This window comes from Artemia franciscana, unplaced genomic scaffold (assembly GCF_032884065.1).
Source record: "Artemia franciscana unplaced genomic scaffold, ASM3288406v1 Scaffold_728, whole genome shotgun sequence".
Lineage (NCBI taxonomy): Eukaryota > Metazoa > Arthropoda > Branchiopoda > Anostraca > Artemiidae > Artemia > Artemia franciscana.
In genome coordinates this window covers 332,521-357,785 of record NW_027067390.1, presented here as the reverse complement: position 1 = coordinate 357,785, position 25,265 = coordinate 332,521, and the positions used below count along the sequence as shown (strand labels likewise).

The 25,265-nt window shown below is 34.5% G+C and overlaps 1 protein-coding gene across 3 annotated transcripts in view; it reads right to left on the bottom strand.

Moving 5' to 3' along the window:
- LOC136043566 (syntaxin-1A-like) overlaps positions 1–25,265 on the bottom strand; it is a 49,071-nt gene that overhangs the window by 12,341 nt on the left and 11,465 nt on the right. For all 3 annotated transcript variants that reach the window (XM_065728480.1, XM_065728481.1, XM_065728482.1), the window contains 3 exons: positions 18,130–18,270; positions 11,685–11,755; positions 7,027–7,247 (listed from right to left, as the gene is read on the bottom strand). In XM_065728480.1, coding sequence (XP_065584552.1) covers positions 7,027–7,247; positions 11,685–11,755; positions 18,130–18,163 — 326 coding nt within the window. In that variant the 5' untranslated portion in view covers positions 18,164–18,270. The remainder of the gene's footprint in view (positions 1–7,026; positions 7,248–11,684; positions 11,756–18,129; positions 18,271–25,265) is intronic.

Below are 25,265 nucleotides of genomic sequence, written 5' to 3'. Positions count from 1 at the left end.
TTTGATCCGTTGACTTTGGGAAAAAAATGAGCGTGGGAAGGGGCCTAGATGCCTTCTAATTTTTTGGTCACTTAAAAAGGGCACTAGAACTTTTTATTTCTGTTAGAATGAGCGCTCTTGCGACATTCTAGGACCACTTGGTCGATACGATGACCCCTGGGAAAAAAAACAAACAAACAAATAAACTCGCACCCGTGATTTGTCTTCTGGCAAAAAATACAAAATTCAACATTTTTGTAGATAGGAGCTTGAAACTTCTACAGAAGGGTTCTCTAATACGCTGAATCTGATGGTGTCATTTTCGTCAAGATCCTACGACTTTTAGGGGGTGTTTCCCCCTATTTTCCTAAATAAGGCAAATTTTCTCGTAACTTTTGGTGGGTAAGACTAAACTTGATGAAAGTCATATATTTGAAATCAGCATGAAAATGTGATTCTTTTGATGTAGCTATTGATATCAAAATTCAATTTTTTAGAGTTTTGGTTACTATTGAGCAGGATCGCTCCTTACTACAGTTCGTTACCACGAACTGTTTGAAATGGAAAAATTTAAGAATATTTGTCAGTGGAATCAAGTGTTCAAATTTTCTAGCTGGTGAACTCCCGTCTGCATTTAAAACATTATTTCGACCATTCTCACGTCAGCATAATGTAAATACCCAGTCATCATCAAACCAGCAAATACCCTTCGGCGCTGTCTATACAATCAGATTTTGCTTCGAATATAAATTGTGCAAAGTCATGGAGCCTGTTTCGAGAAGAACTGAGAGGTGGGAGCTCCCTCGAGTCATTTGAAAGAAGAGTGAAAAATGGTTTATTAACATTGGAAAAGTTTAGTTAAATAATGAAAAAAATTATATAATGAATCAAATATAAATAGATAGAAATAAAGTTAAAATTTTGTTTTAATTTGTTATGTTGATGAGGTGGTTTCCCCTGGGGCAAAGGACAGGAGGATATTTGGTAGTTATGTTGAAAAAAACGAGAGGTAAGGTTGTTACTGAGAGTAGGAGCAGTGAACATGCTGCGTATTATGTTTAAAAGGTAACGATTGAAGATCTCAGCGTCCAGAAATAGACTGAGTATTGTGATTAAGCGTATTTTAGTTTTGATAGTAAACCCCATCGAACTTGATGGTAGATGAGTGTGCGTAGCTGTGTTGACCTCAGGCGGCTTGGTACTACACTGAGTTGCTAGTAGTAGTAGTATAAGATTAGATCCTCTCCTCCTCTCCCCTCTATCCCTCTGTCCTATATCCACAAGTTCTGTGTGCGAATTCCCTGATGAATATTAGAATCTACTCTCGAATGTGTATAAAGTTGTACCGCATTTCGACTTTCGAAGTAGTATCTCAATTACTGTGAATATCCAAAATCTAGTCAATGTCGACACTCACCGATAAATATCTGAACATTCTTTTTCTTTGCTTGGATTCAATAAGCTTCGCAAAACAGATTTTTCAGTCTTATACAAGCTTAGATGGTAGAATTTAACGTTAGATTAGGTTACCTTAGGTTATAAATATCAGAAACGGATTACCAAGAGCTAAGAGCTCATATGGCAATTGTGACGAGGCAAGATGAGCTAAGAGATCATATGGTATGAGCTCTAACAAAATTCTAAGAATCAATAGATTGATTTAAAAGGAAAATCAGAGGCTTAATGCCGGTCAGGATTTAAAATAAGAGCTCTGAGTCACGATGTCCTTCTAAATATCAAAATTCACTAAGATCCGATCACCCACTCATAAATTATAAATAAACAATTTTTCTAATTTTTCCTCTCCCTTCAGCCCCCCAGATGGTCGAATCTGGGAAAACGACTTTACCAAGTCAATTTGTGCAGCTCTCTGACACGCCTACCAATTTTCATCGTCCTAGCACGTCCAGAAGCACCAAACCCGCCAAATCACTGAACCCCTCCCCCCAACTCCCCTAAAGAGAGCGAATCCAGTACGGTTACGTCAATCACGTATCAAGGACCTTTGCTTATTCTATCCACCAAGCTTCACCCCGATTCCTCCACTCCAAGTGTTTTCCAAGATTTCCCCCTCCAACTCCCCCCAATGTCAAAAGATCTGGTTGGAATTTTAAATAAAAGCTCTGAGACACGAATTCCTTCTAAATATCAAATTTCATTAAGATCCGATCACCTATTCGTAGGATAAAATACCACAATTTTCAAGTATTCCAAGAATTCCGGTTTTCCCCTCCAACTCCCTCTAATGTCACAGGATCTGGTCAGAGTTTAAAATTAGAGCTTTAAAGCACAAGATCCTTCTAAATATGAAATTTCATTAAGATCTGATCACCCGTTCGTAAGTTAAAAATACCTCATTTTTTCTAATTTTTCAGAATTAACCCCCCCACTACCCCAAAGAAAGCGGATCCGTTCCAGTTATGTCAATCATGTATCTAGAACTTGTGCTTATTTGTTCCACCAAGTTTCATCCCGATCCCACCACTCTTAAGTGTTTTCCAAGATTTTAGGTTTCCCCCTCCCAACTCCCTCCCCCAATGTAACAAGATCCGGTCAGGATTTAAAATAAGAGCTCTGAGACACGATATCCTTCTGAATATCAAATTTCATTAAGATCTGATCACCCATTCGGAAGTTAAAAATCCCTCATTTTTTCTAATTTTTCTGAATTAACCCCCTCCCCAACTACCACAAAGAGAGCGGATCCATTCCGGTTATGTGAATCATGTATCTAGGACTTGTAACTTATTTTTCCCACCAAGATCCATCCCCATCCTGTCAGGATTTAAAATAACAGCTCTGAGACACGATATCCTTCCAAACATCAAATTTCACTAAGATCTGATCAACCGTTCGGAAGATAAAAATACTTAATTTTTTCTATTATTTCCGAATTAACGGGCCTCCCACTCCCCCCCACCACAGTTGGTCATATCGGGTAAACGACTATTTCCAATTAAGAACGATCATGCAATACCACCAACTATTAGAGATAGGGAGTATCCGGGTATGCAAGTCCATAACACTGAAAACAGCATTTACAAGAATTCTATCCACGAAGAGGGGAAGTCTAAATTAATTAAAAATGTCGTCTTAACCACATTTTTGCAAAAAAGAATAATTCATTCTTACTACATTTTTTTTTAGGTCATGGATATTCAGGCGAAAAAATCTTTTCTAGGAAAAAGCAGAATCCAGCAGAAAAAAAAAATGATCCAAAGGACCAATTCAGGAAAATAAAAACATTCAGGCCTAAAAATATAGTATGTTAACGAATTGGACCCCACCCCAAGTTCATACTTGCGGACATCAGTTCTTTTGATATTCGCAAATATGTTTATATATATATATATATATATATATATATATATATATATATATATATATATATATATATATATATATATATATATATATATATATATATATATATATATATATATATATATATATATATATATATATATATATATATATATATATATATATATATATATATATATATATATATATATATATATATATATATATATATATATATATATATATATATATATATATATATATAAGTTAACAAATATGGATGACATGACAATTACGTTATTTTGACTTGGATACTTTACATATTATTTTTATTTTTTAACAAGAAAATACATATGAGATTTATAAAAAAGTACTACTGTACATATTTAGTGGGAAAATTTAGGAATGTCAAAGAAAAAAAAAATATCAAAGAAATGTCAAATTTTCAACATTTCCAACAGGGAATAATCCTTGCATACAAAAAATACTCATAAAAAAAAAATGCTATTGGGGGTTGTCAACCTTCTACGAAGCATACAGCCAAAGAAGACTTGTAGACTAAAAAATAAGCTTCGAACTTAATTGAAGCAATACTACGCTACAAACTAGCAAACCAAAAACTGAAAAACTAGCTATCAAAAGCTATCAAGCATTCGAAAAAAGGGAGATAAAAACAAAGCATTCATTTAACTGGTAAGATGGAGCTGACAGGTTGGTCATCCATGCATATAATATGGACGTTCCTCTTATGACTGATAACCCCCCCCCCCCAAAAAAAAAGAATTAAAAGGATCAAGTCCCCTTAAAAAAAGCCAAAAACTTACAGTAAAATATTGGTAACAGTTTTACATCCCTTCAATATATTTAGTCATAATTCCAGTAATTTATGTAAATACCTTTTTTGAATGCTAGACACCAAATTAGTTCTCCCTCTTTCAAACTTCATTACCTGACTACTTGCATACGATATGCAAATGTGATAAATTGAATAGAAGAATTTGAAAAACTCCGCAAGCTTGACTTATACAAAAAAAAGAGTTGTTTTCAACGTTGAACAACGTAATTTCCATCCCACGCGAAATGAATATGAATTGTACAATCTTAAAGCTCAAGAAAAATATGAAATTATTTCAGCTTTCTATAGGGACGGGCGTCGTGAGCTGAAAAAGTCCCAGTTAGGAAAACCTCCTATATTTCAAAACTCCGATAGCTTATCCTTTTTTTTACACAATTTTAGTAATTCTTCAACTCTAGGGAGAGGAAAGCATGATAAGCCTAGTTCTGTCCCATTCAATACGTTGCATTCAATACGGTCTATCATTTCCTCCTTAAAGTATAAAGATACTAATTTAACATCAAACACTTAACATTCACTTAACACTAAATTAACATTCAAACCCTGTGATACACAGGGTTCCCACTTGGAGTACGAAACTGCTATTTTAGCACTATTTTATCGTGTGTAGCAAGTGCTTCATTGAATGTAGCACTTTAAAAAATTTACATAATAACTAATCTAAGTACAATTAAACAAATAATGCGCGTCTCGACACACAAAAAAAATATTTCAGTGTAGCACCGAAAATCCCTATGTAGCACGCAAATTTGGGCAATTGTAGCACTGAGTATGGTCACCCTTTAAACCTCCCTTTAATTCCTTTGGGGGAGGAATACATATATTGAGAAAGACTCGTTTCTGTGTTCTCTCCTCCATAGGAAAATCCTCCGACAAACACTTACTCCAGGAACAAATTACAAGACTCTTCCTCCCTTCGAACAAGAAAATTTAACCTACATACATCTATTGAATTTCTTTAATTTGTAAGTTTTGTAGGAAAACACTTCATGCTCTTAATTTATCTACGTCTATGGTTGTTTGGTTTGGCTCGAAAATCATGACCGAAAGTGACCGAAAATCGAAACGCACCTAGGCCCCCTCCTACGCTCGATTTTTTCCCAAAGTCACTGGATCAAAATTTTGAGATAGCCATTTTGTTCAATATAGTTGAAAAACTTAATAATTATGTCTTTCAGGACGGCTTAATTCCCCAGAGTCCCCAGGGGAGGGGCTGCAAGTTACAAAATTTGACTATTGTTTACATATAGTAATGGTTATTGGGACGTTTACATAAGTTTTCATGGGGACTTTTTCACGTTCAAGGGAGTTGGGGGGAGGAGGTTAAGTGGGAGGATCTTTCTACGGAGGAATTTATCATGAGGGAAGAAAACTTTATGAAGGGACCGAAGGATTTTCTAGTATTATTTAAAAAAAACAATGAGAAAATAACTAAGAAAAAATTTTTTCAGGTGGAAGTAAGGAGCAGCATTAGAGCCTAAAAGGAACAGAAATTATTATGTATATAAGGGGTACGTCTCCTCCACAATACATCACTCTTTACGCTAAAACATTTTTTTTAGTAATTTCAACTATTCATTCTACGGCATTTGTGATTCAGGGGTCATTCTTAAAGAATTGGGACCAAATTGAAGCTTTAGTGTAGAGAGCAAGGTATTGACGAGGAGGAGAAACCCCTCATATACGTGTTAAAAATACACAAATATAGAATTTTGTTACGTAAGTTACGTATATCTATTACGAGTAAAAACTTTCGTATAAAAATTTAAAAGTTCTAGTTGCCTTTTTAAGTAAACAAAATTGGAGTGCAACTAGGCCTCCTCCCCCATCCCTTTTCTTATCAAATCGTCCGATAAAAACTATGAGAAAGTCAATAAACCAAAACAAAATTAATATGCAAATTTTGTTTTAATTATTCATGTGCGGTGAGCCAAAATCAAAACATACATTAATTAAAAAATGTTCAGAAATTAAATAAAAAGAAAGAAAGAAGTTTTTTAACTGCAAGTAAGGAGTAGCATTAAAACTTAAAACGAACAGAATCTATTCCGTATATGAAAGGGGTTGTCCCCTCCTAAACGCCTCCCTCTTTACGCCAAAGTTTTTATTGTTTTAAAACGTAGAGTTGTGAGAAAGAGTCAAACATTCAAACCACTGCAGTTTCCAAAGAGTCAAAACCACTGCAAGCTATACCAGACAAATAACACGCGGTTATCTTAGAGGGAATGCAGGGCAAGTCAGACCCCAATAAAAACAAATTGTTTGTAAGGTTGGTTTTGAACCCATAGAAGTGATTGAATCCTAGAGGAAAGAGTGTGAGAAACCGGTTAGACTGGACATTTGGGCCGGACATTCGGCCTTCTGAGATAGAGAGGAGAAAAACTGCAACTCTAAGAAGAAAAAAAACAAATGAAAATACTACTGGTGATTATTTATAATCAACTATAAACATATAAAGGTTCGCTTAGAACGGAGCCCCAAATTTTCCTAGGATCCTTCGAATCAATCTTTACTTTCTCCTAATGAGTCGTAGTAAAGTGAGATGCGAGGAATATTAGGGGAATGCGAGGAATATTAGGGGAATGCGAGGTTATATTTCTGTATATTGATTCCTAGTTCAAATTTCACTTGGCTTGGATGTATTAAAAAAAAAAAAAAAAAAAAAAAAAAAAAAAAAAAAAAAAAAAAAAAAAAAAAAAATGGTGCAATCAATTTCATTTTTCTTTGCTTTTAAATTTTTCATAGAATAGCTTATTTTATGAGCTTATTAAAAGCCCCTTAAGATTTCATGTGTAAGTTAAATCAAAACTACAACAGGCTAGCCTATATCAGACAAAAAAAAAGTGCATTTTAAGCCCCAAATTTTCCCCGGATAACCTTAGACTCACTCTTTGCTATCTCCTAATGAGTCATAGCAAAGTTGCATAAGAGTAATGATAGGAGGATGAGAGGGTAGAACTTCCCAGCATATCTGACTTTCAACTAACATGGCCATATCCAAGAACATTTTGCGCGGTTCTCGCATAAAATTTTCCAACTTCATAATATCTGCATGGCGCGCTTCAATATCTGCAAATGTTTGCCCTGCTTGTTGCGTCTCCATTAATATCTGTAAAGAAATAAGAAGTTTAACTAATGCTCAAAATTTCAGGATTGTTAGGGCCCTATTCATATATACACTGAGGGGGTGACCAACCATGGCCTTGCTTTTTAGGGAACATCAATAGCATTCTTCAGTCTGATTCAGGTTGAAAAATTAACATACTCCGACATTAGCTTGGGATGATTCTTATTAACTTTGCTGCACATAACAGAAGCAGAGGTATCAGATCATTTCAGAAGATAGGGCCTAAAATGGAGAAATATTTTAGTCGATTTTTGTGATCTTTCTGAGCAGGTGGGAAACGGTAAAGTATCTTTTGCTTAGTTCTGGAAAGATTCCCTGCGTAAAGATGTGTTCGCTGTTATAAGTTGAATTCAACAAATGATCAGATTCTATTCAGTGAAATGCAGATTAGGTAACCATATAGATTTTAATAGCTTGTATATTACGACCATACATAATTCATTTATTTTGCACGTAAATCTAAAGTTCGAACAGAAAACATTTGAAAAAAAAACTAAACAAATTTTCGCTGTTACGTAAGTGAAAACAGGACAAAGGCTCAAGGTTCCTAACTCGGACTGAAAGCCCCTGCAACGAAAAGCCATCCATGCCATCATATACCAAAACCCGTCAAACAATACTAGGTGAACAGAAGACGCATGAGTTTGAATATGAGTCCCACTCCAAGAGTAAAACAAGAGCTAAGAGCTCATATGGTACTTGTGACGAGGCAAGAAGAGCTAAGAGCTAAGAGCTCATAAGGTATGAGCTCTAACAAAATTCTAAGAATCAATAGATTGATTTAAAAGGAAGATCAGAGAATTAATGCCGGTCAGGATTTAAATTAAGAGTTCTGAGTCACGATGTTCTTCTAAATATATAAATTCATTAAGATCCGATCACCCAATCGTAAGTTATAAATACCTCATTTTTTCTAATTTTTCCTTTCCCTTTACCCTCCCAGAAGGTCGAATCTGGGAAAACGACTTTACCAAGTCAATTTGTGCAGCTCTCTGACACACTTACCAATTTTCGTCGTCCTAGCACGTCCAGAAGCACCAAATTCGCCAAATCACTCAACCTCTCCCCCAAACTCCCCCAGAGAGAGCAAATCCAGTACGGTTACGTCAATCACGTATCAAGGACATTTGCTTATTCTATTCACCATGCTTCATCCCGATTCCTCCACTCTAAGCGTTTTCCAAGATTTCCGATTTCCCCCTCCAACTCCCCTTTCCAATTTCAACAGATCTGGTCAGGATTTGAAATATGAGCTCCGAGAAATAAAATACCTATAAATATCGACTTTCATTAAAATCCGGTCTCCCGTTCTTAAGTTAAAAATACCTCAATTTTTCTGCTTTTTCCAAATTAAAACCCACCAGGTCCTCCAAAGAGAACGGATCCGTTTCAATTATGTCAATCAAGTATTTAGAACTTGTGATTATTCTTCCCATCAAGTTGTATCCAGATCTCTCCACTCTAAGCGTTTTCCAAGATTTCTGTTTCCCTCCTCCTACCCCCTATGTCCCCGGATCCAATCCCAGTCAAAAATGGAGCACCTGCGACATAAGATCCTTCTATATATATATATATATATATATATATATATATATATATATATATATATATATATATATATATATATATATATATATATATATATATATATATATATATATATATATATATATATATATATATATATATATATATATATATATATATATATATATATATATATATATATATATATATATATATATATGTCAAGTTTCATTAAGATTCAATCACCTATTCGTAAGATAAAAATACTCCAATGTTCACGTTTTCCAATAATTCCGGTTTCCCCCTCCAACTCCCCCCACTGTTGCACGATCTGGTCTGAATTTAAAATTAGAGCTTTAAAGCACAAAATCCTTCTAAATATCAAATTTCATTAAGATCTGGTCACCAGTTCGTAAGTTATAAATACCTCATTTTTCCGAATTACCCTCCCCCCAGCTCCACTAAAGAGAGCAGATCCGGTCCGGTTATGTCAGTCAGGTATCTTAGACAGGTTTTTATTCTTCCCATCCAGTTTCATCCTGATCTCTCCGCGTTAAGTATTTTCTAAGATTTCCGCCCCCCCCCCTCCAACTGCCCCCCCCCCCCAATTACGCTGGATCCGGTTATTTAAAACAAGATCTAAGATTTAAAATAAGAGATCTGAGTTACAAGGTCCTTCAAAATATGAAATTTCGTGAAGACCCGATCACTCCTTTCTTTGAATACCAGTTTGAAAAACTGCTTTTGTATAAGAATATCTTCAAAATACTGTAAGAACTTATTTAGAAAAAAATTATGAAGTTGAATAAACTATAACATTTCAAAACATGGATGAAACCTTTTTATTTACACTGAAACAAATATGATTTTTTTTAACTTAATATTTCGGACACATATTTACAGGGTCCATCATCAGAAGTAAAACTAAAAGACATTGATAAAAACAGACAAACCTTATACCCAATAAACTGATTACATATAGTTTAATACTCTTATTTTTTTTTTCAACGTAACAGTAGAAGCAAATCTCCTTGACGTTTTTGGTTCCGGTTCATTAGATTTACCTGACATATCAGGTGGACAGAGGTCATAGCTCTTAGGTGAAATTAAACAAAATAAAACAAGTTTTTTTAAATGAAAATAAGGAGCGACATTAAAACTTAAAACAAACAGAATTTAATCCGTATATGAAAGGGGCTTTTCCTCCTACGCCTGCCTTTCGGAAACCATACATCTTATATATCTTGTATTTAAACAAAACCTTCGGCAAAGTAACTTCGTCGAACTTTATATTTTGACAGCCTTTAGTCTCTTTTCTGAGGTTTTTGATCTTCTCTTTAAAGTCTTTGTTTTTTGTTTTCTATTTTTATTCGTATTTCCTTAATTCAGACTGAGGACCAATCGTGAATATCAATCCTCAAATCTACCATCTTATTGGCCATGTTCCGTTTCTCTTTATTTTATTGCTCTTTATCTCTTTCACTTTATTGGCCATGTCCCGTTTCTCTTTCTTTTGTTGCTCTTTATCTCTTTCACCTTATTGGTCATGTCCCGTTTCGCTTTATTTTGTTTTCGATAACTTCGAAGACCACACTGCCTTTACATGACGAAAGTGAAACAGTTCAAAATAGGGATGATACCTTTTTATTGACAGTGAATAGAAATAAAATTATTTAACTGGATATTTCGAACATATATACAGTGTTCATCATCAGCAGTAAAACAGCAGTTTTACTGCTGATGATGAACACTGTATATGTGTTCGAAATATCCAGTTAAATAATTTTATATCTATTCACTGTCAATAAAAAGGTATCATCCCTATTTTGAACTGTTTTACTTTATTTTGTGTTCTTTATCTCTTTCACCTTATTGGCCATGTCCCTTTTCTTTTTGTTTTAAAATCTCATCAAACAGTTTGTGGTAACTATAGTAAGGAGCGACCTGGCTCAATAGTAATATAAACTCCAAAAAAAAAAGAAATTTTAAAACCAATAGTTACATCAAAAGAATTTATGCATTATAAATATAAGTTTAGTCTTACCCATCAAAAGTTACGAGCCTGAGAAAATTTGCATTTTATTTCAATTTGGCCCTTGTTGAGTATTGTCATTTTGGGGCAAAAAGTAGCCTTTCGTTGCAGCAAAATCTCTTCCCCTAGTCATTTGTTTTAACATGATATCTTCCTTTTTTAACAGTAATAACAGATTTAAAAATATTTAAATAAATGAACTCCAGATTTCCACAAACACCACTTCCAATCAAATTATCTCTAAACAAAAAAAAAAAAAAAGAAAATAGCATCAATAAAAATTTCTTTTTCCTTACTTAACAAAAGAGTTATTGTATTAAACATGGTTCTCCGTCCGAATGGATTCGTACTAAAAATTTTTTACTTAATGCTTTTTTAATCATCAGATTTTACTACACAGTTTATATTTTGTTCTAAAATTTCACTAAGTTATTCTGAATCAAAGTAAGTTTTACAGGGAGGGGGATACACAGGGCCATTTGCCCCGGAAGCAGAAATTCTAGGGACACAAAATTTCAAATAAATAGTTTTGTGATCATTTTCTAACTTCTGAAGTTTTATTAAAATAGTATATAGGGCAAAATTAATAAACGAAAATAGTAATTAATTAGAAAATTAATAAAATAAATAAAAAAATGAAAACAGTTAAATAATAGTATGTCCACGATTATAATTAATAATAGTTAAGTTATTAAATAATAAATAATCAATCCATAATTTGATAGCTATTTTGCGAAATTTCGACCTAATTTTTTTTGAAAGACGGAGATGGGGTGGGGTCTTATAAATATTTTGTTCTGAAGTACTGAATTTAACAGTTCTGAATTGTCTATGAGCGAAATCAATTTGAATGATCTTACCCCTTGAGTAAAGACGGAAGCCCCCTGCTCCAGCATGTCTTCTGATTCTTGGTCCATTGTTTGTCTTTCAACTAAAAAAAAGAAAAAAAAAAAAAAAAAAAAAAAAAAAAAAAAAAAAAAAAAAATCGAGTACAAAAATCAACAAATAAAATAAAGAAAAGTCGAGTTTTGATGATTTTTTAAAACAAAATATATAATTATTCTAACTGCAGACACAAATCACAAATGGGCCTGGCTAAAAGTTGAAAGCCAGACATTTATACGGACTTGAAGGTTTATACTTCAATAAGAAAAAAAGTAAAAATAAAAAAAAAAATCTTCGACAGCTACTTTGCCGATTATAATAATCGCTATTTTTAATATACAAAAAACCATGTTTGTCTTAAACTTACTAGACTTAACAATAACATACTCACAAGTGAACGATTCACTTTTAACAGTTTAAATTACGGAGTTAAGGTCACAAGTGATAATTTCTTCCAAAGTTGTTTTTTTTTAGAATAGAAATGTACTGAATTTGACGGGAAGTAAAAAAAAAATAAATAAGATTGTTCGACTCGTAAAAAGTAACAAAACTTTGTATAAACAAAATTTAATGTGTTTAATAATAATGTATTTAATGTGTTTAATAATACCACCACCACCCCCCAAAAAAAATCAATGATACAGTTTTGGCCAGATATACCTTTTCAGTTGTCTGGCCCTGACTGCATTCCAACTATGGTAGTAAAAAACATTCTTCCTTCAGTTATTTCTCCATTGACGAAGCTCATAAATCTTTCTTTTGAAAATGGGATTTTCCCCAGTTTTCTTAAGCGAGCTAAAGTAATTGTTTTATATAAACGTGAACCTCGAAACGATCCAGCCAATTATCGACCTATATCTTTGCTGTCGGTTTTTAGCAAAATTCTTGAAAAGACCTTGCTTTCCAGTCTACTAGCTTTTCTAGAGGCTATAACTTTTTTTCATGATTTTCAGTTTGGCTTCCGAGCTAAACTTTCAACACAACAAGCATGCGTAACTCTTTTAAATTTTTTCTACGATGGGCTTGATTCTGATTTGATCCCTACTGCTATATTCCTAGATGTCTGTAAGGCTTTGACTCCTCAACCCACGGGATTCTTCTTTAAAGGCTATCACACATTGGTGTAAAAGGACAGGCTAATACTTGGTTTGATTCCTATTTGTCTGGTAGAACTATCTCCGTCGATTCCCTTTCCCACTTTTTGTCTGAAGTTAAGTCTGGTGTTCCTCAAAGTTCTGTTCTTGGACTGATTCTGTTTTTGATTTATGTTAATATACTTTTAGTTGCGGTTAAGAAGCAGAAACCTTCAGTTTGCTGTTGTCTATGTCATCCTGAATCTTTCAATGCAAAAAAAAAATTCTTCACTTTCGCAGGATGAGGACGCTCTCGCTGCCTTAGCTGATGACAGTACTATTTATACTCCAATAGGAACTATTTGTACTGAGTCCGAGATGCTTCCCAAATTAGTGAACCTTTTCGAGTGAGTCGTTCTTTGGTTCGATGCTAATTACCTTACCCTAAATGTTACTAGTCAAGTTTCTTAATTTACTTCCATATTTCTCTGGCGTACTCTCAGTTAACTGATATCCACCTTTCAAGGGGTTCTCTCAATAGACCTAAGGATGGATATGTCCAAATCCTCGGTATTCTTCTCGATGAAAACCTTTTGTTCAAGCATCATATTGGACTAATTAATATGAAAATCTTGGATCTTGGATTTCTGGAGTCTTGGAATTTTGAGGAAGCTAAAACATACTTTTCCTGGATCAGTTCTAAAATTCTGTTCCATTGCTTAGTTCAGTCCTACGTCTCTTATTGCCCTACTACATGGATATCAACTTTTTCTTCTTTTCTGAAACCACTATCTAATTCGTATGATAAAGCAAGAAGGCTTATACAAGAAACCAATTGTTCTACTACTAACGTAACAAGCCCTTTAGTTGATTTGCGGTCACTCTAAATTCTTTCTTGCGCGTCATTCACTTTTCATCAACTTAATGGTGATGCTCCCACTGCCCTACAAACTAGTCCTTCTTTCGTCACAGATAGATAAGTCTAAGCATCACCTACGCAATCCAAGGAATATTAATATGTTTACACCATCGGCGACGTCTGACTTTAATCCATCAACTGCGTGTCATATCGTTTGGAACAGCCTACCTGATTCAGCTCAAAAATGTTACTCGTTTGGTAGTTTCAAAAGAATTTTTGAAAATTTTATTAAGGTTTTGATATTTCATTTTTATAATATTATTTTTTTTGGGGGGGGGGATGGGTGACCCTAACCTAGGATAGAAATGTTTATCATAAAGGGTGTTTTGACTTGTGTTCAACATTTCTTCTTGTTTTCTCTAATTAATTTTTTTTTGTTTTTTTTTTGTTTTTTTTTAGATCTTTGAAAGGTCTCAATGCATTACGTTGAAAATATTGTTCCTTTTTTTTGTTTCTCTCCTGTTTTTTTTCTGGCCATAGAGCCTTACTGGGGAGTCTATGTTGAAGTGTTTTTGTTGTAAATTTACTTGTTGAATAAATAGATTGTTTAATAAATAGATTGACAAGACCTGAAGATGCACCCACGGCACCTCAAGACCAGGTTTACTGAAAAAGGTTTTTATCTTTTTTCCAGATTTTATCTATGAAATAAGTGACCAATATTATTTTGAGGTAGATTTTTATTGAAAACCATAAAAAAAAATATATCCTTTTTTAAGAAATATATGGCAGAATCAGGTTGGGGGTTGATTTGCTGGAATTTTATAATGAGAAATTCATAAGTATGAATATTATATAAAGATTTATATCATTATATATACGCCTAATATAATTATATATTATATTAAATATATTTAATAAAATTATTATTGATTACAAAAAATAAAAAGATAGACATAAAGATTAATCTCTTGACTCCACCATCATTAGTAATATTAGTGGAATAAATCAAAATTTCAAATCAAAAGGCTAAAAAATATAAATTAATTTTCCATTAAACAATTTCGGTTAGTACCAAGCTGAGAAGGTCCAAACTTTCCTTAGATGATATTTTTCTTTGGGAGCAAAGATTTAATGATTCACGGATCCCAAAATGGACCTGCACTGCTCTATTGGAAACCCATTTGGTGATGTTTTTTTTTTCTATGAAGTAATGCTACCTGGATTTTTGCTACGAAAAATCTGGGCGGATTTTTGCTACGACATTTCCTACCGAGTAATGCTACCTGGATTTTAGCAATATCAATAGTTTAATCTTTGAGGAAAGGGGACAAAATTTTCATCTCTTCAATACACAAAAAAAGCTAGCTCAATAGGTTTATCCGTAGGGTATTTGGTTTCTCAAATATTTGGAAGCTCCCCCTTTCCCTTAGATGATTCAACTCGTCTCTCTTTGCCAATAAAATTGATAAAAATTAAGCGTACACCCAGGGATGACCTACAGGGTTCAAACTGTGTTTATTAATTTTCGCTTGAAACCCGATTTCTAGAACCAAGAAATGAGGCGCCCAAATAGACACATAGAATATCCAAAATCAGTTTCTTTTTTACCTTTTTGAGCAAAAAGAACGGTCGGAAACTTCGACAAACTTGATATTTTAAAGCAGGAGTTCAAAAACTGTGGTACGCGTGTCCCTTGAGGGTATGCAAATACTTTTAAGGAGTACGCGCTGGACAAACAAAGAAAACAAGAGCTTAGAGCTCGTATGGCACTTGTGACGAGGCAAGAAGAGCTAAAAGCTAAGAGCTCATATGGTATGAGCTCTAACAAAATTCTAAGAATCAATAGATTGATTTAAAAGGAAAAGCAGAAGCTTAATGCCGGTCAGGATTGAAAATAAGAGCTCTGAGTCACGATGCTTCTAAATATCAAAATTCATTAAGATCCGATCACCCAATCGTAAGTTATAAATACCTCATTTTTTCTAATTTTTCCTCTCCCTTCAGCCCAACCCCAACCCAGATGGTCGAATCTGGAAAAACGACTTTATCAAGTCAATTTGTGCAGCTCCCTGACACGCCTACCAATTTTCATCGTCCTAGCACGTCCAGTAGCACCAAACTCGCCAAATCACTGAACCCCTCCCCCCAACTCCCCCAAAGAGAGTGAATCCAGTACGGTTACGTCAATCACTAGTCAAGGACATTTGCTTATTCTATCCACCAAGCTTCATCCCGGTTCCTCCACTCCAAGTGTTTTCTAAGATTTCCCCCTCCAACTCCCCCCCAACGTCAAAAGTTCTGGTCAGGATTTGAAATAAGAGCTCTGACACATGAATTCCTTCTAAATATCAAGTTTCATTAAGATCCGATCACCTATTCGTAAGATAAAAATACCCCAATTTTCACGTTTTCAGAGAATTCCAGTTTACCCCTCCAACTCCCCCAATGTCACAGGATATGGTCAAAATTTAAGATCAAAGCTTTAAAGCACAAGATCCTTTTACATATCAAATTTCATTAAGATCTGGTCACCCTTCCGTAAGTTACAAATATCTCATTTTTCCAAATTACCCCCCCCCCCCCAACTTCACCAAAGAGAGCAGATCTGGTCCAGTTATGTCAGTCACGTATCTTAGACAGATTTTTATTCTTCCCATCCAGTTTCATCCTGATCTCTCCGCTTTAAGTATTTTCTAAGATCCGACCCCCCCCCCCCCAATGACGCTGGATCCGGTTGAGATTTCAAATAATAGATCTGAGTTACGAGATCCTTCTAAATATAAATTTTCACGAAGATCCGATCACTCCTTCGTAAGTTAAAAATACGTCATTTTTTCTAATTTTTCAGAATTAGCCCCCCCCCCCAATAGAGCGGATCCGTTCCAATTATGTAAATCACGTATCTAAGACTTGTGCTTATTTTTCCCACCAAGTTTCATCCCGATCCCTCCAATCTAAGCGTTTTCCATGATTTTGGGTTTCCCCTAAATTCCCCCCAATGTCACCACATCCAGTCAGGATTTAAAAAAAAGAGCTTTGAGACAGGATATCTTTCTAAATATGAAATTTCATTGAGATCCGATTATCCGTTCGTAAATTAAAAATATCTCATTTTTTCTAATTTTTCAGAATTAACCCCCCCCCCCCCAACTACCCCGAAGAGAGCGGTTCCGTCCCGGTTATGTCAATCATGTATCTAGGACTTGTGCTTATTTTTCCCACCAAGTTTCATCCCAATCCTTCCACTCTAAGTGTTTTCCAAGATTTTAGGTTTCCCCCTCCTAACTCCTCCCAATGGCACCAGCTCCGGTATGGGTTTAAAATAACAGCTCTGAGACACGATATCCCTCCAACATTCAAATTTCATTAAGATCTGATCAACCGTTCGTAAGTTAAAGATATTTCGTTTTTTCTTTTTTTTGAATTAACCGGCCCCCCACTCCCCCCCCCAGATGGTCAAATCGGAAAAACGACTATTTCTAATTTAGCCCGGTCCGGTGCCTAATACGCATGCCAAATTTCATCGTCCTAGCTTACCTGGAAGTGCCTAAAGTAGCAAAACCGGGACCGACAGACTGACAGAATTTGCGATTGATATGTCACTTGGTTAATACCAAGTGCCATAAAAACAGCGCTTTAACTCTAGAACCGGTAATTTTATTTATATTTTAGCAATAGTTTATTTAGTACTGAGAATGGGTACCTTAAAGTTTTTTGGGTAAAAAGGGGTACAGTGTTTAATTAAGTTTGAGAACCACAGCTTTAAAGAATCACACTAGTTTGTTAATTATGAACTTTTTAGTTTGTCTGGCCCGACTACTCAAGATCGATTGGGTGGTGTTACCATAGCTTCTAGAGCTCGGATAAGAGTTCCTAATAAAGAGCACAAGACTAAAAGCCCAAATAAGTCTAAGAAAAACCCATTAACATCTCCTCCTTTGTACAAGAGCTAGAGACATTTTGTTTTATTGAAACTTACTTATTAGCTGCAAGTGTGAATTTTGAATTTTATTATGAAACAGAAGAGATTCTCTTCTAAAGCTCAGGAAATGGCAGTGCCTAAAAATGTTCTAACATATCTACTAGGAAAATACTAAAAATCAGCTCAAAGAAAATACTAATTAAGTAAATGGGCGGCTTTGGGAGTTCCCTGTTATGCTACCACCTTTGATTGAAAACCTTGTCGACAAAGGGGCTCTAAAATTTCATTGCATTTTCAATCAAATTTAATAGTAAAGCACAAGTTTTCAACAGTTCTCGCTGATGGCTAGTCCTCAGGGAGACTTTACAAATGGGTCCTTTGTATTTGAGACGATTAGCCGACACTGAGGCTCGCATATTAACTATAAGGTATCGAATTCCTTCAATTCACGTTAGTTATCCCATTGATAACTAAATTAAAATACAAATGTCTAAAAAAAAGCTTAGAAAATATAAAATTAAAACAATGAAAAACTTAATATCAAAATGTGCCTTAATTCTTACTAGATTCTAGTTGAGCTTTGTGGTATTCTGTCATCACTTCAAAAAACGCTTTCGACAATGCTAAATGCAGCGTTTTACGAATCCTCAAATCAACATCTGGACTGTCCTTCTGTTCCTCCTGCCCAATACTTTGTTTGATATCTGAAAAAAAACTTTATATACAATATTACAAAACACAAAATCACAAAGAAAAGAAGAACGAGGACAATAAACAACTAGCAAAAAATTTAGAAATTATGCAGATAATTTAATCAAGACCTCTGCTTGACCGTCCTCGGTGCAGAGTAAACTAATAATAATAATAAAAAAAAACAAAAAAAAACGCAGAACTAAAATATGAAGACCCTTTGCAGTAACGGTGAAAGGGTAACGGTCCTCGTTCTTCTTTTCTTTGAAATTTTATGTCTTGTCATGATTAGCCAGCGTGGTCCAGCGTGGCCAGCATGGATCTGTCAGAATCTTAGAATAAATACTAGGTATACCAACTTGTAAAAGTTGGAAACCCTCAATTGCAACTAGCAAAAGTTGCAAACCCCTCATTGCAACTAGCAAAAGTTGCAAACCCCTCATTGCAACTAGCAAAAGTTGCAGACCCCTCATTGCAACTAGCAAAAGTTGCAAACCCCTCATTGCAACTAGCAAAAGTACAAACCCCTCATTGCAACTAGCAAAAGTACAAACCCCTCATTGCAACTAGCAAAATTTGCAAACCCCTCATTGCAACTAAAAAACTTGAAAGTATGCAACTAGTTGCAAAACCCTCATCGCTGAAGATGATTGTAGCCTGACAGCCGATTATTACTATCAACTCCACTACATATCTTACCACTGGACCCAAATTGGTCTTAACATCAAATACATCGGAAACAAATATTAGGTACGCCAACTAGCAAAAGTTGCATCTCCCTAATTGCCGAAGATGATTATGAGCTAACGACCGACTCACAATTGGTGATATATCTGACAATTGGTATCGGTCTATTTTTGTTTTCAGTGTGTACCTTACTATTGAAGTTGTCCACCCCTTTAATCTTTCAAACTGGTAAATCTCATGAAGGAATTTTTCTATCAAAAAATGGATGATATATACTTTGATCAGCTCATCAAGGTCTATCGACTGCTGTCAAAAACAAGAGCTAAGAGCTCATATGGCACTTGTGACGAGGCAAGAAGAGCTAAGAGTCAACAGCTCACATGGCATGAGCTCTAACAAAATTCTAAGAATCAATAGATTGATTTAAAAGGAAAATCAGAGGCTTAATGCCGGTCAAGATTTAAAACAAGAGCTCTGAGTCAAGATGTCCTTCTAAATATCAAAATTCATTAAGATCCGATCACCCACTCGTAAGTTATAAAAACCTCATTTTTTCTAATTTTTCCTCTCCCTTTAGCCCCCAAGATGGTCGAATCTGGGAAAAAGACTTTATCAAATCAATTTGTGCAGCTCCCTGACACGCCTACCAATTTTCATCATCCAAGCACGTCCAGTAGCAACAAACTCGCCAAATCACTGAACTCCCCCCCCCCCCAAACTCCCCCAAAGAGAGCGAGGCTAGTACGGTTACGTCAATCACTAGTCAAGGACATTTGCTTATTCTATCCACCAAGCTTCATCGCGATTCCTCTACTCCAAGTGTTATCCAAGATTTCCCCCTCCAACTCCCCCCAATGTCAAAAGATCTAGTTGGGATTTTAAATAAGAGCTCTGAGACATGAATTCCTTCTAAATATCAAATTTCACTAAGATCCGATCACCTATTCGTAAGATAAAAATACCCCAATTTTCACGTTTTCCAAGAATTCCAGTTTCCCCCTCCAACTCCCCCCAATGTCACAGGATCTGGTCGGAAATTAAAATTAGAGCTTTAAAGCACAAGATCCTTCTAAAATCAAATTTTATTAAGATTTTAGAACAAAATATAAACTGTGTAGTAAAATCTGATGATTAAAAAAGCATTAAGTAAAAATTTTTTAGTACGAATCCATTCGGACGGAGAACCATGTTTAATACAATAACTCTTTTGTTAAGTTAGGAAAAAGAAATTTTTATTGATGCTATTTTCTTTTTTTTTGTTTAGAGATAATTTGATTGGAAGTGGTGTTTGTGGAAATCTGGAGTTCATTTATTTAAATATTTTTAAATCTGTTGTTACTGTTAAAAAGGAAGATATCATGTTAAAACAAATGACTAGGGGAAGAGATTTTGCTGCAACGAAAGGCTACTTTTTGCCCCAAAATGACAATACTCAACAAGGGCCAAATTGAAATAAAATGCAAATTTTCTCTGGCTCGTAACTTTTGATGGGTTAGACTAAACTTATATTTATAATGCATAAATTCTTTTGATGTAACTATTGGTATTAAAATTCCTTTTTTTTTGGAGTTTATATTACTATTGAGCCAGGTCGCTCCTTACTATAGTTACCACGAACTGTTTGATGAGATTTTAAAACAAAAAGAAAAGGGACATGGCCAATAAGGTGAAAGAGATAAAGAACACAAAATAAAGTAAAACAGTTCAAAATAGGGATGAAACCTTTTCATTGACAGTGAACAGATATAAAATTTAACTGGATATTTCGAACAAATATACAGTGTTCATCATCAGCAGTAAAACTAAAAGACATGAATAAAACTAAACAAAATTTATACCTACTATACTAATTACATATAGTTTATTGCTCTTATTTTTTTCAATGCAACAGCGGAAGCCGATCTCTTTGACATTTTCGGTTCCGGTTCGTTAGATTTATCTGACATATTACGTGGACAGAGGTCATAGCTTTTAGGTGAGGTGATATTTACTTTATTTGACCTCAGTAAATTATCATAAATTGAATTCAATCCAAATTCACCTGTATCTCTGTTCATCCCGATCCCACCACTCTTAAGTGTTTTCCAAGATTTTAGGTTTCCCCCTCCCAACTCCCTCCCCCAATGTAACAAGATCCGGTCAGGATTTAAAATAAGAGCTCTGAGACACGATATCCTTCTAAATATCAAATTTCATTAAGATCTGATCATCCATTCGGAAGTTAAAAATCCCTCATTTTTTCTAATTTTTCTGAATTAACCCCCTCCCCAACTACCACAAAGAGAGCGGATCCATTCTGGTTATGTGAATCATGTATCTAGGACTTGTACTTATTTTTCCCACCAAGATCCATCCCCATCCTGTCAGGATTTAAAATAACAGCTCTGAGACACGATATCCTTCCAAACATCAAATTTCACTAAGATCTGATCAACCGTTCGGAAGTTAAAAATACTTAATTTTTTCTATTATTTCCGAATTAACGGGCCTCCCACTCCCCCCACCACCACAGTTGGTCATATCGGGTAAACGACTATTTCCAATTAAGAACGATCATGCAATACCACCAACTATTAGAGATAGGGAGTATCCGGGTATGCAAGTCCATAACACTGAAAACAGCATTTACAAGAATTCTATCCACGAAGAGGGGAAGTCTAAATTAATTAAAAATGTCGTCTTAACCACATTTTTGCAAAAAAGAATAATTCAATCTTACTACATTTTTTTTTTAGGTCATGGATATTCAGGCGAAAAAATCTTTTCTAGGAAAAAGCAGAATCCAGCAGAAAAAAAAAAAATGATCCAAAGGACCAATTCAGGAAAATAAAAACATTCAGGCCTAAAAATATAGTATGTTAACGAATTGGACCCCACCCCAAGTTCATACTTGCGGACATCTGTTCTTTTGATATTCGCAAATATGTTTATATATATATATATATATATATATATATATATATATATATATATATATATATATATATATATATATATATATATATATATATATATATATATATATATATATATATATATATATATATATAAAGTTAACAAATATGGATGACATGACAATTACGTTATTTTGACTTGGATACTTTACATATTATTTTTATTTTTTAACAAGAAAATACATATGAGATTTATAAAAAAGCACTTCTGTACATATTTAGTGGGAAAATTTAGGAATGTCAAAGAAAAAAAAAATATCAAAGAAATGTCAAATTTTCAACATTTCCAACAGGGAATAATCCTTGCATACAAAAAATACTCATAAAAAAAAATGCAATTGGGGGTTGTCAACCTTCTACGAAGCATACAGCCAAAGAAGACTTGTAGACTAAAAAATAAGCTTCGAACTTAATTGAAGCAATACTACGCTACAAACTAGCAAACCAAAAACTGAAAAACTAGCTATCAAAAGCTATCAAGCATTCGAAAAAAGGGAGATAAAAACAAAGCATTCATTTAACTGGTAAGATGGAGCTGACAGGTTGGTCATCCATGCATATAATATGGACGTTCCTCTTATGACTGATAAGCCCCCCCCCCCCAAAAAAAAAAGAATTAAAAGGATCAAGTCCCCTTAAAAAAAGCCAAAAACTTACAGTAAAATATTGGTAACAGTTTTACATCCCTTCAATATATTTAGTCATAATTCCAGTAATTTATGTAAATACCTTTTTTGAATACTAGACACCAAATTAGTTCTCCCTCTTTCAAACTTCATTACCTGACTACTTGCATACGATATGCAAATGTGATAAATTGAATAGAAGAATTTGAAAAACTCCGCAAGCTTGACTTATACAAAAAAAGAGTTGTTTTCAACGTTGAACAACGTAATTTCCATCCCACGCGAAATGAATATGAATTGTACAATCTTAAAGCTCAAGAAAAATATGAAATTATTTCAGCTTTCTATAGGGACGGGCGTCGTGAGCTGAAAAAGTCCCAGTTAGGAAAACCTCCTATATTTCAAAACTCCGATAGTTTATCCTTTTTTTTACACAATTTTAGTAATTCTTCAACTCTAGGGAGAGGAAAGCATGATAAGCCTAGTTCTGTCCCATTCAATACGTTGCATTCAATACGGTCTATCATTTCCTTCTTAAAGTATAAAGATACTAATTTAACATCAAACACTTAACATTCACTTAACACTAAATTAACATTCAAACCCTGTGATACACAGGGTTTCCACTTGGAGTACGAAACTGCTATTTTAGCACTATTTTATCGTGTGTAGCAAGTGCATTTCATTGAATGTAGCACTTTAAAAAATTGACATAATAACTAATCTAAGTACAATTAAACAAATAATGCGCGTCTCGACACACAAAAAAAAAATTTCAGTGTAGCACCGAAAATCCCTATGTAGCACGCAAATTTGGGCAATTGTAGCACTGAGTATGGTCACCCTTAAAACCTCCCTTTAATTCCTTTGGGGGAGGAATACATATATTGAGAAAGACTCGTTTCTGTGTTCTCTCCTCCATAGGAAAATCCTCCGACAAACACTTACTCCAGGAACAAATTACAAGACTCTTCCTCCCTTCGAACAAGAAAATTTAACCTACATACATCTATTGAACTTCTTTAATTTGTAAGTTTTGTAGGAAAACACTTCATGCTCTTAATTTATCTACGTCTATGGTTGTTTGGTTTGGCTCGAAAATCATGACCGAAAGTGACCGAAAATCGAAACGCACCTAGGCCCCCTCCTACGCTCGATTTTTTCCCAAAGTCACTGGATCAAAATTTTGAGATAGCCATTTTGTTCAATATAGTTGAAAAACTTAATAATTATGTCTTTCAGGACGGCTTAATTCCCCACAGTCCCCAGGGGAGGGGCTGCAAGTTACAAAATTTGACTATTGTTTACATATAGTAATGGTTATTGGGACGTTTACAGAAGTTTTCATAGGGACTTTTTCACGTTCAAGGGAGTTGGGGGGAGGGATTTAAGTGGGAGGATCTTTCTACGGAGGAATTTATCATGAGGGAAGAAAACTTCATGAAGGGACCGAAGGATTTTCTAGTATTATTTAAAAAAAACAATGAGAAAATAACTAAGAAAAAATTTTTTCAGGTGGAAGTAAGGAGCAGCATTAGAGCCTAAAAGGAACAGAAATTATTATGTAGATAAGGGGTACGTCTCCTCCACAATACATCACTCTTTACGCTAAAGCATTTTTTTTTAGTAATTTCAACTATTCATTCTACGTCATTTGTGATTCAGGTGTCATTCTTAAAGAATTGGGACCAAATTGAAGCTTTAGTGTAGAGAGCAAGGTATTGACGAGGAGGAGAAACCCCTCATATACGTGTTAAAAATACACAAATCTAGAATTTTGTTACGTAAGTTACGTATATCTATTACGAGTAAAAACTTTCGTATAAAAATTTAAAAGTTCTAGTTGCCTTTTTAAGTAAACAAAATTGGAGTGCAACTAGGCCTCCTCCCCCATCCCTTTTCTTATCAAATCGTCCGATAAAAACTATGAGAAAGTCAATAAACCAAAACAAAATTAATATGCAAATTTTGTTTTAATTATTCATGTGCGGTGAGCCAAAATCAAAACATATATTAATTAAAAAATGTTCAGAAATTAAATAAAAAGAAAGAAAGAAGTTTTTTAACTGCAAGTAAGGAGTAGCATTAAAACTTAAAACGAACAGAATCTATTCCGTATATGAAAGGGGTTGTCCCCTCCTAAACGCCTCGCTCTTTACGCCAAAGTTTTTATTGTTTTAAAAAGTAGAGTTGTGAGAAAGAGTCAAACATTCAAACCACTGCAGTTTCCAAAGAGTCAAAACCACTGCAAGCTATACCAGACAAATAACACGCGGTTATCTTAGAGGGAATGCAGGGCAAGTCAGACCCCAATAAAAACAAATTGTTTGTAAGGTTGGTTTTGAACCCATAGAAGTGATTGAATCCTAGAGGAAAGAGTGTGAGAAACCGGTTAGACTGGACATTTGGGCCGGACATTCGGCCTTCTGAGATAGAGAGAAACTGAGATAGAGAAAGATCTGAGAAAAACTGCAACTCTAAGAAGAAAAAAAACAAATGAAAATACTACTGGTGATTATTTATAATCAACTATAAACATATAAAGGTTCGCTTAGAACGGAGCCCCAAATTTTCCTAGGATCCTTCGAATCAATCTTTACTTTCTCCTAATGAGTCGTAGTAAAGTGAGATGCGAGGAATATTAGGGGAATGCGAGGAATATTAGGGGAATGCGAGGTTATATTTCTGTATATTGATTCCTAGTTCAAATTTCACTTGGCTTGGATGTATTAAAAAAAAAAA